Below are 14,211 nucleotides of genomic sequence, written 5' to 3' on the forward strand. Positions count from 1 at the left end.
AGCATAAGATGGTGGTCTGTAGGATGATGTTGGAGATCAAGAAGAGGAAGAGAGTGAGGGCAAAAGTGAAAAAGGAAGACTGCAAGGTTGAGTTTAGTGAGGAGGTGAGACAGGCACTGGGTGGCAATGAAGAGTCACCAGACAGCTGGGCAACTACAGCAGATATAGTAAGGGTGACAGAAAGAAGGGTGCTTGGCATGACATCTGGACAGAGGAAGGAGGAAAAGGAAACCTGGTGGTTGAAATAGGAAATACAGGAGAGTATACAGAGGAAGAGGATGGCAAAGAAGAAGTGGGATAGTCAGAGAGATGCAGAAAGTAGACAAGAGTGCAAGGAGATAAGGCGCACGGTGAAGAGAGAGGAGGTGAAGGCTAAAGAAAAGGCGTATGATGAGTTGTATGAGAGGCTGGACACTAAGGAGGGAGAAAAGGACCGGTGGGCTACAGAGAGGGACTGAGCTGGGAAAGATGTGCAGCAGGTTAGGGTGATAAAGGATAAAGATGGAAACGTACTCACAAGCGAGGAGAGTGTGTTGAGCAGATGGAAAGAGTACTTTGAGAGGTTGATAAATGAAGAGAATGAGAGAGAGAAGAGGTTGGATGATGTGGAGATTGTGAATCAGGAAGTGCAACGGATTAGCAAGGAGGATGTAAGGGCATCGATGAAGAGGATGAAAAATGGGAAGGCCGTTGGTCCAGATGACATACCTGTGGAAGCATGGAGGTGTTTAGGAGAGATGGCAGTGGAGTTTCTAACCAGATTGTTTAATGGAATCTTAGAAAGTGAGAGGATGCCTGAGGAGTGAAGGAGAAGTGTACTGGTGCTGATTATTAAGAATAAAGGAGATGTGCAGGACTGTAATAACTACAGGGGGATAAACTGATGAGCCACAGCATGAAGTTATGGGAAAGAGTAGTGGAAGCTCAGTTAAGAAGGGGGTTGATGATTAGTGAGCAGCAGTGTGATTTCATGCCAAGAAAGAGCACCAGAGATGAGATGTTTGCTCTGAGGGTGTTGATGGAGAAGTTTACAGAAGGCCAGAAGGAGTTGCATTGCGTGTTTGTGGACGTGGTGAAAGCAAATGACAGGGTGACTGAGAGGAGCTGTGATATTGTATGAGGAAGTCAGGAGTGGCAGAGAAGTACGTAAGAGATGTACAGGATATGTACGAGGGAAGTGTGACAGTGTTGAGGTCTGCGGTAGGAGCGACGGAGGTGAGATTACATCAGGGATCGGCTCTGAGCGCTTTCTTATTTGCAATGGTGATTGTTTTATCTTGGTACAGTAATATATTGCTCTACTTTCCCATTTTGTATTATTAATAAGTAGCCTTTGTCAGAATGCCTAATCTCGCAGATTTACCACTGTTTATAAGGTATTATTCTATATAACTTATCCCCACCTTCCCTTCTATATCTATAACCTCAGGCAATTAGGTGTAATAAAAAGACAAGCCAGAGTTAAGTTACACATAAAATAATGTATTATTGATAATATTCATAAATAATAACAAAATGCAAAGTACATTTGAATATTGGCAACCATACAACCTGATAAAATGGTGATGTATAGTTTCAGGTGGCACACAGACTTGTTAGTTACTTAAAAATGTCTCTAGTTAAGGCATCAGTTGTAGTCAGCTCGCCGCATGCCTGTTCAATATGGCTGACGAGCTGTGCTCTCCATTGTGTTGTCTTCATCATCAGATTTAAGTAAGAGAGAGAGTGTGAGATTGAGCAAGTAAATTTATAGATGTTCTGTCTAACCCCTAGAGCCAATAGGACATCATGGTACTTAAAGTTTCTGATCCAAGCCATTCCAAACAGCCATACATCAGACCAATGGGGGAACAGAACATCTTAACATCTGCCTCCCCCCCAAGACCGTGTGTTAAGGAAAAGCTTGGCAGTTAGGCAGCCTGGTTTTCTTGCGGGGGTTAAAAGACTTTAGCAGAAAAACACTGGTCAAACTGGTTTAAGGCACTTCCTCCCCCGACTCTGTGATAAAATCAAAGCGACCCATTCCTGGTGTGGGGAGTTTGAGGGGGTTGTAAACATGAATGCTTCTCACTAATGTAACACTAAATTACATTGCTTTGCCTAAATTACAAATAAAGACATACAAAATATTTATCAAATTATATGAATAATCTTACAGCACAACAATGATGGACAGGTTGACACACGAGATTAGACATGAGTCCCCTTGAACTGTAATGTTTGCTGATGACATTGTGATCTGTAGTGAGAGTAGGGAGCAGGCTGAGGAGACCCTGGAGAGGTGGAGATATGAGTGGAGAGAAATGAAGGTCAGTAGGACCACCATGACAGAATACATGTGTGTGAATGAGAGGAAGGACAGTGGAATGGTGAGGATGAGGGGAGTAGAGTTGGTGAAGGTTGAGTTTAAATACTTGGGGTCAACAGTACAGAGTAATGGGGATTGTGGAAGAGAAGTGAAAAAACGAGTGCAGGCAGAGTGGAGTGGGTGGAGAAGAGTGTCAGGAGTGATTTGTGACAGATGGGTATCAGCAAGAGTTAAAGGGAAGGTCTATAGGACAGTAGTGAGACCAGCTGAGTTATATGGGTTGGAGATGGTGGCACTGACCAGAAAGCAGGAGACAGAGCTGGAGGTGGCAGAGTTAAAGATGTTAAGATTTGCATTGGGTGTGACAAGGATGGACAGGATTAGAAATGAGGACATTAGAGGGTCAGCTCAAGGTGGACGGTTGGGAGACAAAGTCAGAGAGGCGAGATTGTGTTGGTTTGGACATGTGCAGAGGAGAGATGAAGGGTATATTGGGAGAAGGATGCTAAGGATAGAGCTGCTAGGGAATAGGAAAAGAGGAAGGCTTAAAAGAAGGTTTATGTATTGTGATTGTTTCAGTAACACAATGTCTGACTTGTGTTTCTGAATGGATGAATAGTAATTTTCTCAAGCTAAATAAAGAGAAAACAGAAATTTTAGTGATTGGCAATAATGGATATAATGAGGTTATTAGAAATAAACTTGATGCGTTAGGATTAAAAGTGAAGAAGGAGGTAAAGAATTTAGGGGTAACTGTTGACTGTAATCTGAATTTTAAATCACATATTCATCAGATCACTAGGACAGCATTTTTTCACTTAAGAAACACAGCAAAAGTTAGACCTCTTATATCATTGAAAGATGCTGAGAAATGAGTTCACGCATTTGTTTTCAGTCGACTAGATTACTGTAACGCACTCCTCTCAGGACCACCCAAAAAAGACATAAATCAGTGACAACGAGTGCAGAATGCAGCTGCTAGAATCCTAACTAGGAAAAGAAAATCTGAACACATCTCTCCAGTTTTGATGTCACTACACTGGTTACCTGTGTCATTCAGAATTGACTTTAAAATACTGCTTATGGTTTATAAAGCCTTAAATAATCTCGCCCCATCTTATATATCGGAATGCCTGACACCTTATATTCCAAATCGTAACCTCAGATCCTCAAATGAGGGTCTCCTTAGAATTCCAAGAACAAAACTTAAAAGAAGTGGTGAGGCGGCCTTCTACTGTTATGCACCTAAAATCTGGAATAGCCTGCCAATAGGAATTCACCAGGCTGATACAGTAGAGCACTTTAAAACACTGCTGAAAACACATTACTTTAACATGGCTTTCTGATAACTTCACCTTCATTTAATCCTGATACTCTGTATGTTCAATTCATTATAATAACTGTTCATGGTGGCTCTAAAAACCGTACTGACCCATACTCTCTCTTCTGTTCTTTTTCCCGTTTTCTGGGGTGGCAACCTGTGCCATCACCACCTAATCAAAGCACCATGATGTCCTACATTGATGGATGAAAAGCCAGAAGTTTACATGACCATCATCATCAAGTCCTTCCATGTGAGCCCTAAATACAAAGAGGACTGTTTCATTTATGTTAGGTAGAATGCCCAGAGGGGACTGGGCCGGTGGTCTCATGACCTCTGAACCCCTGTAGATTTAATTTTTTTTCTCCAGCCTTCTGGATTTTTTTTTTGTTTTTTCTGTCCTCCCTGGCCATCGAACCTTACTTTATCCTATCTTAATTAGTGTTGTCTTATTTTAATTCTTACTTTGTCTTTTTTTTTCTCTTTTTTTCATTATGTAAAGCACTTTGAGCTACATTTTTTGTATGAAAATGTGCTATAGAAATAAATGTTGTTGTTGTTGTTGGATGTGGTGAGAGAGGACATGTAGGTGATGTGTGTGACAGAGCAAAATGTAGAGGACAGGAAGAAATGGAAAAAGATGATCCACTGTGGCAGCCCCTAATGGGAGCAGCCGAAAGAAGAAGAAGAGTCCCAAAATGAAATGGTACTTTTGTCAAGCAATGGTTCTATGAGGAGCCATACAATCCAGTAAAGTGCCATTAAAGGACGAGGATTTCTAATAGTGCGCCTTGTCATTTGGTTTTATTGTGATTGTTTCTGCATCAGCTGCTGTTCTCATCTGTTCAGCTCAGTCACAGTTACATCTGACCTGCTGTCACTTATGAGCACACTGAAGTTCTGTAATGGGTCCTCTGTATCAGATGCATTTGAGGTACTCCCTGGAAATCATCGAATAGCAGCTTTGAAAGTTTTCTAAAGCTGTTGTCACATCACACATATTCAGAAGTGGCATCAGAGTTCACTATTTGTGCCAAGTCATTACCTTTGTATGCTTTGCTATCACCAGCTATCACACTATCACTGGGTATTTTTGAAGACCTGTCACTAATATAAATTGACAATTCACCTTTTTCAAACACTACATACTTCAACAGCCCATATTTAGTTCTCCTCTTGCCGCAGACATGGTGTCAATCAACATAACATTGTAGAATAAATGTAAGCATTCGTTATAGTTTATATACTTAAAATTTTCAGTGTCAACATGATGACCAATTATTTCAACCACTAAATTAAGTGTCAAGAGGTGAATTTTGAGGAGATGTTTAGTAAAACACAAGTTCTAAATTAAATGAATAAAAAGAGAGAGCAGACAGGAGACACTCCTAGACTTGTTATTTTATATCTAGATTTGTTTTGTGTCCTTTTTCACAGTCAACAAGATGGAATAATAAATAATGTGAAAAGAAGTTGAAGAAGCTCATCAACAGCAGCTTTGTCTCTATAATTTACAAGCTGATAAAGTTAAAATACATACTTTCATTGTGAAATAAAAAGGAGATATTTTTCTGTTTCTTTTCTCAAAATAATGATTTATGATCTACTAATGAGTAGTATGGCTACAATAAATGGAAATTCTGACTAACTTATAATTACTTTCAACACTGAATTTCTATAATTGCTTTTTGCTTTCAGTGAGTTGCAAGTCATCAGATTTCATCTGTAGTTTGGTGACTAAGGATGGGAGGTTCAGAATCAAAGTCAAGTAAGTGTACAGAATTTATAGAGTTTAATGTTAATTACATATCTCAGGCAGTAGTTTATATGATTCTATTATACAGCGTCTTTCTTATCTATCTATCTATCTATCTATCTATCTATCTATCTATCTATCTATCTATCTATCTATCTATCTATCTATCTATCTATCTATCTATCTATCTATCTGTTGGATACAAAGTCACTTTAGCTTCTTATTTTCAAAGTTTATGTCTTACAGTTACTGGGCCAAGAAGGTCCAAGCATTAAGTATGACACATACTAAAAACTTTCACCGTCCAAGTTCCTTTCTTTTAAGTGAACCTCCAAGTAAAAACAGTTTACACTAAATAAAGAGAATAACTTCTTTTTTATTGATTTTATTCAAGAAAACAACATTTCATACAATCAAGTCAAACTTAAACCAGAATTCAACCCCCTCCTAAGACAAAGAGAGGAGAGCCAACAAAATGAGCAAATCTTTAAAAATAACAAAGGAGAGTGTCCTTTTCCCCAATATAAACACTTATTCTAACATTTTATTATTTATATCTTGCCATATTTTAAAAATGTTTTGAACAGATCTTCTAAGTGAGAATTTGATTTTCTCCAATTTCAAATAGTATACAACAACAACAACAACAACATTTATTTATATAGCACATCAACATCAGTTACCCACTGACTTATAAAAGTTTGGGTGAGGATCTTCCAAATGAGCAAGATAAGTCTACGCGTTAGTAGTGCTGTGTTGGCAATTACAGTTGATTTCTCCTTCTCCACTTTAACACTAAAATTACCAGAGCCTACGAGAAAACTTGTAAATCCGGCTCACCTTAAATCCATTCGCACCTCTCCATCAGTGTCTTTTGTCCTGTAAATGTGCCGATTAAGACAAGCAGCAAGCAGCCTGCTATCCCATCCCCCACCGCCGCAGAACGTTCACAAACTTCTCCCAGCTCATGCCTTGTTTGATTATCTGGGAGTGAAGTGCTGGAGTTTTAGAGTGGAAATAATAGATTGTTGTTTGGAACACATGCATTTTATGTGTGTTCCGTTACTACAATTATCTGTGTAAACGCATCGTTAAAACAAAGATTTTTCATATTTTAGTAGTAAATGTTACAAAATGTAGGCATAAACTATAGAATGTGTGAAGCCTGAAGTCCAAAGATCAAATAAACACTTCCACAAAAGGTTCAGGGATGATACAACAGCTTCTGTGGTGTAGCAGTAAGATTTGCTGACTTGTAATCAAGGGGCCACCGGTTCGATCCCCACTGCCTTCTATATTTGCCGTTTTCAGTAGTGAGCTGCTTATATTGTTAATATTATACAGTACACACATACATTTGGTTTGCATTTGTAACAGACCGTGTACATTTATAGTACTGTACTTGTAAAAGTTACCTTTTTTTTTCACTTTTATTCTCTTAGTCACGATCACGATACATACTACCACCCTAGGGATCTGATGCTGTTATTTTTTATTTGAAACTGGAAATAATTGTAAATGTGAGTGGTGGAACTGGACATTCTCTGATCTGGAGGGATAAAAGCTGACACACAAATGCTGGTGAATCTGCCTTCTTTGTATCTCACTGTCACTTTATGGTTTATTATTTAAAAAAAAAAACAGAGACGTAGGTATATATGATATTTGGAATTATTCATCTTATGACCTTTTATCAGATCAGTTCAGTGCTATATGCAGCCATCAAATTCAAATGTTAACAGTTCACACACACGCAAGGTTCATGGCTCATATTACTAGAAAAGGCGATGGAAAAGAAAAGGAGGATGCAACATCGACAAGTTTCTGTTCCAAGACAGCCACTTCCCCAGGAAAGTAAACTGAGTCAGTGTCAGGTGTCCTTTCAATGTAATAGAAACCACAGCATAGAGAGACATGTGTGCATTGCAACAGGTACACACGTTGTAAATGTAGGAAGGACTGTCCTTGCGTGTGTGTGAACTGTTAACATTTGAATTTGATGATTGCATATAGCTCCATCATAAAATTAATAATTCCAAATATCATATATACCTATGTCTCTGTTTTTATTTTTTATTTGACAACATAAACCATAAGGTGCATACTAATTCTGCGTGAGCAGGCACACTCAATAAAACTGAATAAAAAAAAATAAAGTGACGGTGAGATACGAAGAAGGCAGATTCACCAGTGTGTGTGTGTCAGCTTTTCAGATCAGAGAATGCCCAGTTCCATTGCCTCAAAACACCACTCAAATCTCCAGTTATTCCCAGTTTCAAATAAAAACTAACAGCATTAGATCCCTAGGACGGTAGTATGTATCGTGACTGAGAGAATAAAAGTGAAAAAAAAGGTAACTTTTACAAGTACAGTACTATAAATGTACACAGTCTGTTACAAATGCAAACCAAATGTATGTGTGTACTGTATAATATTAACAATAAGAGCAGCTCACTACTGAAAATGGCAAATATAGGAGACAGTCTGCTGGCCACTGGTACCCGGCCAGTGCCATTCCATGAATGTTGGAGTCTGCTGGCCACCGTGCTACTTAGCTACCTTTACCATGATAATTTATTGCAATAAATAGAAATATACAATATTTACAATAGACAATATTCAATGTATTAATTGCAGTGTACTAAACAGTATAAGAATGCAAATGTAAGAAGGCACTGGTGACCTAAGGCAGCTGGACATTAAAACAGCAAGAATAGCACAGAGCTCAATATGCTGCAAACCCTTGCACACTGTTCACGCTCATTTCTCTCCAAAACATAATAACACCTTTTCTTTTCTCAGCCAATACAACATCTGGCTGATTTTTTATAGCAGGAGAATATATCAGTGATAATTCACAGCCACTGCACCAGCACTTCATACAGTATTCTTACACAAACAGGTTGAATATGATCAAGTTTAAAGTCTGTTCAGCTGAGATCATGCATTCTTCCAAGTGTTTAAGCTTGTCTTTTTTCCAAAAACTAACATGAATGTCAGATTGTTTTTTTTTTTTTACTTTGCCCTAAAATTTTAAATTGAAACTGTTAAGCATACTAGTGTGGCCTTAAATCCCTATCCTGATGACCTTGAATAAACCTGTTGGTAAATTCTGTTTACTAATCTGGTCTGTGTTTATGAAAAGTGTAGTGCTCAGATAGTCGTGGGTTCATTTATCACTGTTCAGAACAATGGTAGAATATGATCAGCGACAACTAAAAAAAAAAAGAACAAAGCAAAAATTGTAATGAATATGACATTGACATTGCCCCAAATTATTGCGTACAACTCATTAAAACAATTTGACAGCTCAGTGTCTCAGTGATCAAAGTGTTGCTGTCTCACTATTGCAATCAGCTGTACATAACAGCAGGCCAGTACAACAACAACAACAACAACATTTATTTCTATAGCACATTTTCATACAAACAGTAGCTCAAAGTGCTTTACATAATAAAGAATAGAAAAATAAAAGACACAATAAGAAAATAAGTCAACATTAATTAACATCGAATAAGAGTAAAGTTCAATGGCCAGGGGACAGAAAAAAAAAAACTCCAGGCGGCTGGAGAAAAAATAAAATCTGTAGGGATTCCAGACCATGAGACCCCCCAGTCCCCTCTGGGCATTCTACCTAACATAAATGAAACAGTCCTCTTTGGATTTAGGGTTCTCACGGAAGGGCTTGATGATGATGATGGTCACGTAGACTTCTGCCTTTTAATCCGTCCATCATTGTTGGAGCATCATGAAGCTTTGAGTAGGTGGAGGTGGCGCAGGCAGGAAAAAGAAACAGAAAAGAGAGTAGGGGTCAGTACGGATTTTAGAGCCACCATGAATAGTTATTATGAGGAAATTGAACATATAGAGTATCAGGATTAAGTTAAATTAAGATTAAAATGAAGTTATAAAAGGCCATGTTAAAGTAATGTGTTTTCAGCAGTGTTTTAAAGTGCTCTACTGTATCAGCCTGGCGAATTCCTATTGGCAGGCTATTCCAGATTTTAGGTGCATAGCAGCAGAAGGCCCGCCTCACCACTTCTTTTAAGTTTTGTTCTTGGAATTCTAAGGAGACACTCATTTGAGGATCTGAGGTTACGATTTGGAATATAAGGTGTCAGACATTCCGATATATAAGATGGGGCGAGATTATTTAAGGCTTTATAAACCATAAGCAGAATTTTAAAGTCAATTCTGAATGACACAGGTAACCAGTGTAGTGACATCAAAACTGGAGAAATGTGTTCGGATTTTCTTTTCCTAGTTAGGATTCTAGCAGCTGCATTCTGCACTAGTTGCAAACGATTTATGTCTTTTTTGGGTAGTCCTGAGAGGAGTGCGTTACAGTAATCTAGTCGACTGAAAACAAAGCGTGAACTAATTTCTCAGCATCTTTCAATGATATAAGAGGTCTAACTTTACTTATGTTTCTTAAGTGAAAAAATGCTGTCCTAGTGGTCTGATTAATATGTGATTTAAAATTCAGATTACAGTCAACAATTACCCCTAAGCTTTTTACCTCCGTCTTGACTTTTAATCCTAATGTATCCAGTTTATTTCTAATAGCCTCATTGTATCCATTATTGCTGATCACTAAAATTTCAGTTTTCTCTTTATTTAACTTGAGAAAATTACTATTCATCCATTCTGAGATACAAGTCAGACATTCTGTTAGTGAATCAATAGAATCAGGGTCATCAGGTGCTATTGATAAGTACAGCTGTGTGTCATCAGCATAGCTGTGGTAGCTCACGTTGTGCCCTGAGATAATCTGACCTAACGGAAGCATGTAGATTGAGAAGAGCAGCGGACCCAGGATAGAGCCTTGTGGAACACCATATCGGATATCATGTGTCTTGAGTTGTAATTACCACAACTAACAAAAATTTTCTCCCTGTCAGGTAGGATTCAAACCAATTTAAGACACTGCCAGAGAGGCCCACCCATTGACTAAGGCGATTTCTAAGAATGTTGTGATCAATGGTGTCAAATGCAGCACTCAGATCTAAGAGGATGAGAACAGATACATGGCCTCTGTCTGCATTTACCCGCAAGTCATTTACTACTTTAACGAGTGCAGTTTCTGTGCTGTGATTTGTTCTAAAACCCGACTGAAATTTATCAAGAATAGCAGGTTTATTTAGGTGGTCATTTAACTGCATAATACAGTTTACAATACAATACAGTTTATTTTTGTATAGCCCAAAATCACACAGGAAGTGCCGCAATGGGCTTTAACAGGCCCTGCCTTTTGACAGCCCCCCAGCCTTGACTCTCTGAGAAGACAAAGAAAAACTCCCAATAAAAACCTAGTAGGGAAAAAATGGAAGAAACCTCAGGAAAGGCACTTCAAAGAGAGACCCTTTCCAGGTAGGTTGGGCGTGCAGTAGGTGTCAAAAGTAGGGGGTCAATACAATACAATATACACAACAGAACAATTCCTTAAGACAGCATAATAAAAATTTTAGAATTACGGTTTAACAGTAGATGATATGACATAATTAGGTTTCGATATTTTTAGAGTCCTGGAGACCTCATCCATCTAGCTGCATCTCCATTTGGCCATGCCACGGCTGAAACATTGCTCCGATGAAAGGACCTCTCTTTCCCATGATTCCTGTGATCCTCCATCAGGGATGACTTTACCATAGGCAGGCAAACAACTTGGCAGGTGGGCCGTGGCACCAATGGCCACATTTGGGTACCGAGAAAAGAAACAGAATAGGTGAGGGTTAGTATTCAAATATAATTATCATGTTACTTATGTTATAGTGCTAATGACTAACAACAGAGATGCAGTATGTACAGTTAATCAGCAACTGCCTTCTCCAGAACTTTACTTAAGAAAGGCAGGTTAGAGATGGGGCTAAAATTTTCAAGAGCTGAGGGGTCGAGATTATGTTTCTTAAGTAGGGGTTTAACTACAGCAGTCTTAAGACAGTCTGGGAAGACCCCAGTATCTAGTGACGAATTTACTATGTCCAGAACATTATCAATTAGCACGCCTGATACTTCTTTGAAAAACCTTGTTGGTATCGGGTCAAGGACGCAGGTGGAGGGTTTTAATTGAGAGATTATTTTCTTTAAATCAGGTAAATCTATCCTAGTGAAAGAGTTTAATTTGTTTATAACAGGATGCTGGGGTTTAGAAGGATCCATAGTGTTGGAGGGATATACTATGTTATTTCTAATATCATTAATTTTTTGATTGAAAATACAGCGACAGCCTCACAGGTTTCACTGGAAGCACTTAGGAGGCATTCCTTTGAGCTACCTGGTTTAGTAGGCGATCAATTGTTGAAAATAAGACTCTGGGATTACTAGCATTGTTATTTATAATCTTGAGAAATAGCAGCGTCTCTCAAGACGGACAGTGTTATTGTATTCTGTTATTTTAACTTTTAATATTTCATAGTGGATAGTAAGTTTAGTCTTCCTCCATTGACGCTCAGCTCTACGGCATGTTCTCTTTAAATCAGACACTCTTTGGGTCTTCCTTGGTATAACAATGCTAGAAGATTTTTTAACTGTCTTTTCAGGTGCAACTCGGTCAACAGCAGCTCTCACTTTAGTATTAAATCTTTCCACCTTACTATTTACATTGTCCTCGCTATTATAGCTGGCACTATAAACGGACTGATTGCTTAAAATGTTTGTAAGTTTTAAAGCTGCTGCCGAGTCAAAGAAGCGTTTTTTAACAATATGCTTCTCATGAGTGTTTTTTATCATTATTTCTATATTAAAAAGTAGAAGAAAATGGTCTGATAGACGAATATCAATGATCTGTTTTATATCAACTTTCAGTCCTTTAGTAATCACTAAGTCTAGTGTATGACCTGCTTTATGTGTAGGCTGATTTATGAGTTGTCTCAAATCAAAAGAGTCCAGGAGGTTCATAAATTCTTTTACTTTTAGATCACACTGATTATCTATATGAAAATTAAAGTCGCCAACTATTAGGAGTGTGTTATAGTTAGTAATTAAAATTGACATTAAGTCAGAGAATTCCTTAAAAAAACGACGCGTTATATTTAGGAGGTCTATACACGGATAGTACTAGAACTTGAGAATCTGAGAAACAGTAGAGAATCTGGCTGTCCTTTGGATAGAATGATATGGACCGATGTGGCCTATAGATAGATGACTGCTCCCATATGACTTAAAAAACATATGTACCAGCCTTCTTCTACCCATGGCACACTTTGTTTCTGTTTTGAGAAATTCTCTTGTAGGTCTTTAACTTGATATTCGATACTTCTAGCTCCTGTGTGACTGATGTGTCCATCAAAATGGCTTCTCTGGCCAGTGTCATTTTCTTTCTTTTCTGCTTAAACTATATAAGCCAGTTTTGTCATTATTGACCCTTAAAACTGAGGAAAGCATATTTATGGGTGGAGATGCTGCTTGGCTGAAGTACTCTGTGTGCCCAGGTCTGTGACTTTTTCACAGCAAGAAAGAAATCAGTTAAGTCAGAAAGTGTTGTTAAAATACCCAGGGCTCACAGCCAAATGACTGGTTTACATGAGTATACAGTGCAGTAGACCAACCTTGAAGAGAACAGCCCATTCAACCCAACAAAGCTCATCAGACTAATCCACCTAATTTCTCTAAAATGACACCACAAGCTCCCCCACTGGCCATTCCACAGCTGAGTCAGTGCTGGGCCAGCCAATCTGATGAAAGGACCACTCTCTTTCTGATGATTCCAGTGCTCTTTTATCAGAGATGACTTTTCCATAAGCAGGCAAAAAACTTACCAATAGGGCAGTGGCACCAAGTACCACATTTGAGTACAGAGAAGAGAAACAGAATAGGTGTGGGTTAGTAACAAATTCTAACTATCATGTTACTTATGTTTTAGTGCTAATGACTAACAACGGAGATGCAGTCTGTACAGTTAATCAGCAGCTCTAGTCAGGGTGTGCTAAACTGAAGTAGTGAGTCTTCAGCCTGAGAGTGAAGGGGCATCTCTTATAGTAGCAGGCAGACCAGTCCATAGTTTAGGGTGTCCTGTAACTAAAAGCTTGACCTCACACTGTTATTTTTATTAATCCTTGGGATCCTAAGCAGAGCAGCATCTTGATATCTTAATGTGCGCTCAGGTTTGTAAGTCATGATAAGTTCAGATAAGTAAGCCGGACCTTGGCCATTTAATGCTTTATATGTTAAAAGGAGGATTTTGAAATCTGCCCGAAACCTAATAAGAATTAAATGATTTAAGAACTGGAATTATGTGTTTGTATTTTCTTGTTCTTGTAATAATTCTTGTACCAGCAATTTGGTTTTACTGGAAGCTATAAAAAGAACAATTTGAACATCCAGTGAACACAGCATTACAGTAGTCAATCCTACTAGAAATAAATACATAAATTAATTTCTCAATATCCTGCATATTTGGAAAAAAAAACTTAATTTCCTGACATTTTTAAGAAACATGTTTTGGACAATGTCGTAATGTGCACTTTAAATGACATGCTAGAGTCAAAGATAATGCAGAGACTGCTGATTCAGTAAAACTAATGTTGATTTCAACTGAGTCAAATAATGTCAAAATATTGTATTAATCAGCATCTTTCCCTCCAATAAAAATTAACATCTCTGTTTTTTCTGTTTTTATCCATCCACTCCTTTAATTCACTAAAACAACTAATTAAAGACAACATTGGAGCAACTTCATTTGGTCTAAAAGAAAGGTATAACTGGGTATCATCTGCATACGAGTGAAAATTAATATGATGTTTACTAATGACAAATCTAAGTGGACACCTGTAAAGTGACAACAGTAAAGGTCTGAGCCCTGCGGGATACCATATTGAATTTTTGTGA

The 14,211-nt window shown here is 38.1% G+C and overlaps 1 protein-coding gene across 3 annotated transcripts in view; it reads left to right on the plus strand.

Moving 5' to 3' along the window:
- LOC120514942 (interferon-induced protein 44-like) overlaps positions 1 to 14,211 on the plus strand; it is a 65,625-nt gene that overhangs the window by 3,571 nt on the left and 47,843 nt on the right. For all 3 annotated transcript variants that reach the window (XM_039735600.1, XM_039735601.1, XM_039735602.1), the window contains one exon: positions 5,328 to 5,397. In XM_039735600.1, the coding sequence (XP_039591534.1) occupies positions 5,373 to 5,397 (25 nt within the window). In that variant the 5' untranslated portion in view covers positions 5,328 to 5,372. Of the gene's footprint in view, positions 1 to 5,327; positions 5,398 to 14,211 lie in introns of those variants that run through there.

Source organism: Polypterus senegalus, chromosome 14 (genome assembly GCF_016835505.1).
Source record: "Polypterus senegalus isolate Bchr_013 chromosome 14, ASM1683550v1, whole genome shotgun sequence".
Lineage (NCBI taxonomy): Eukaryota > Metazoa > Chordata > Cladistia > Polypteriformes > Polypteridae > Polypterus > Polypterus senegalus.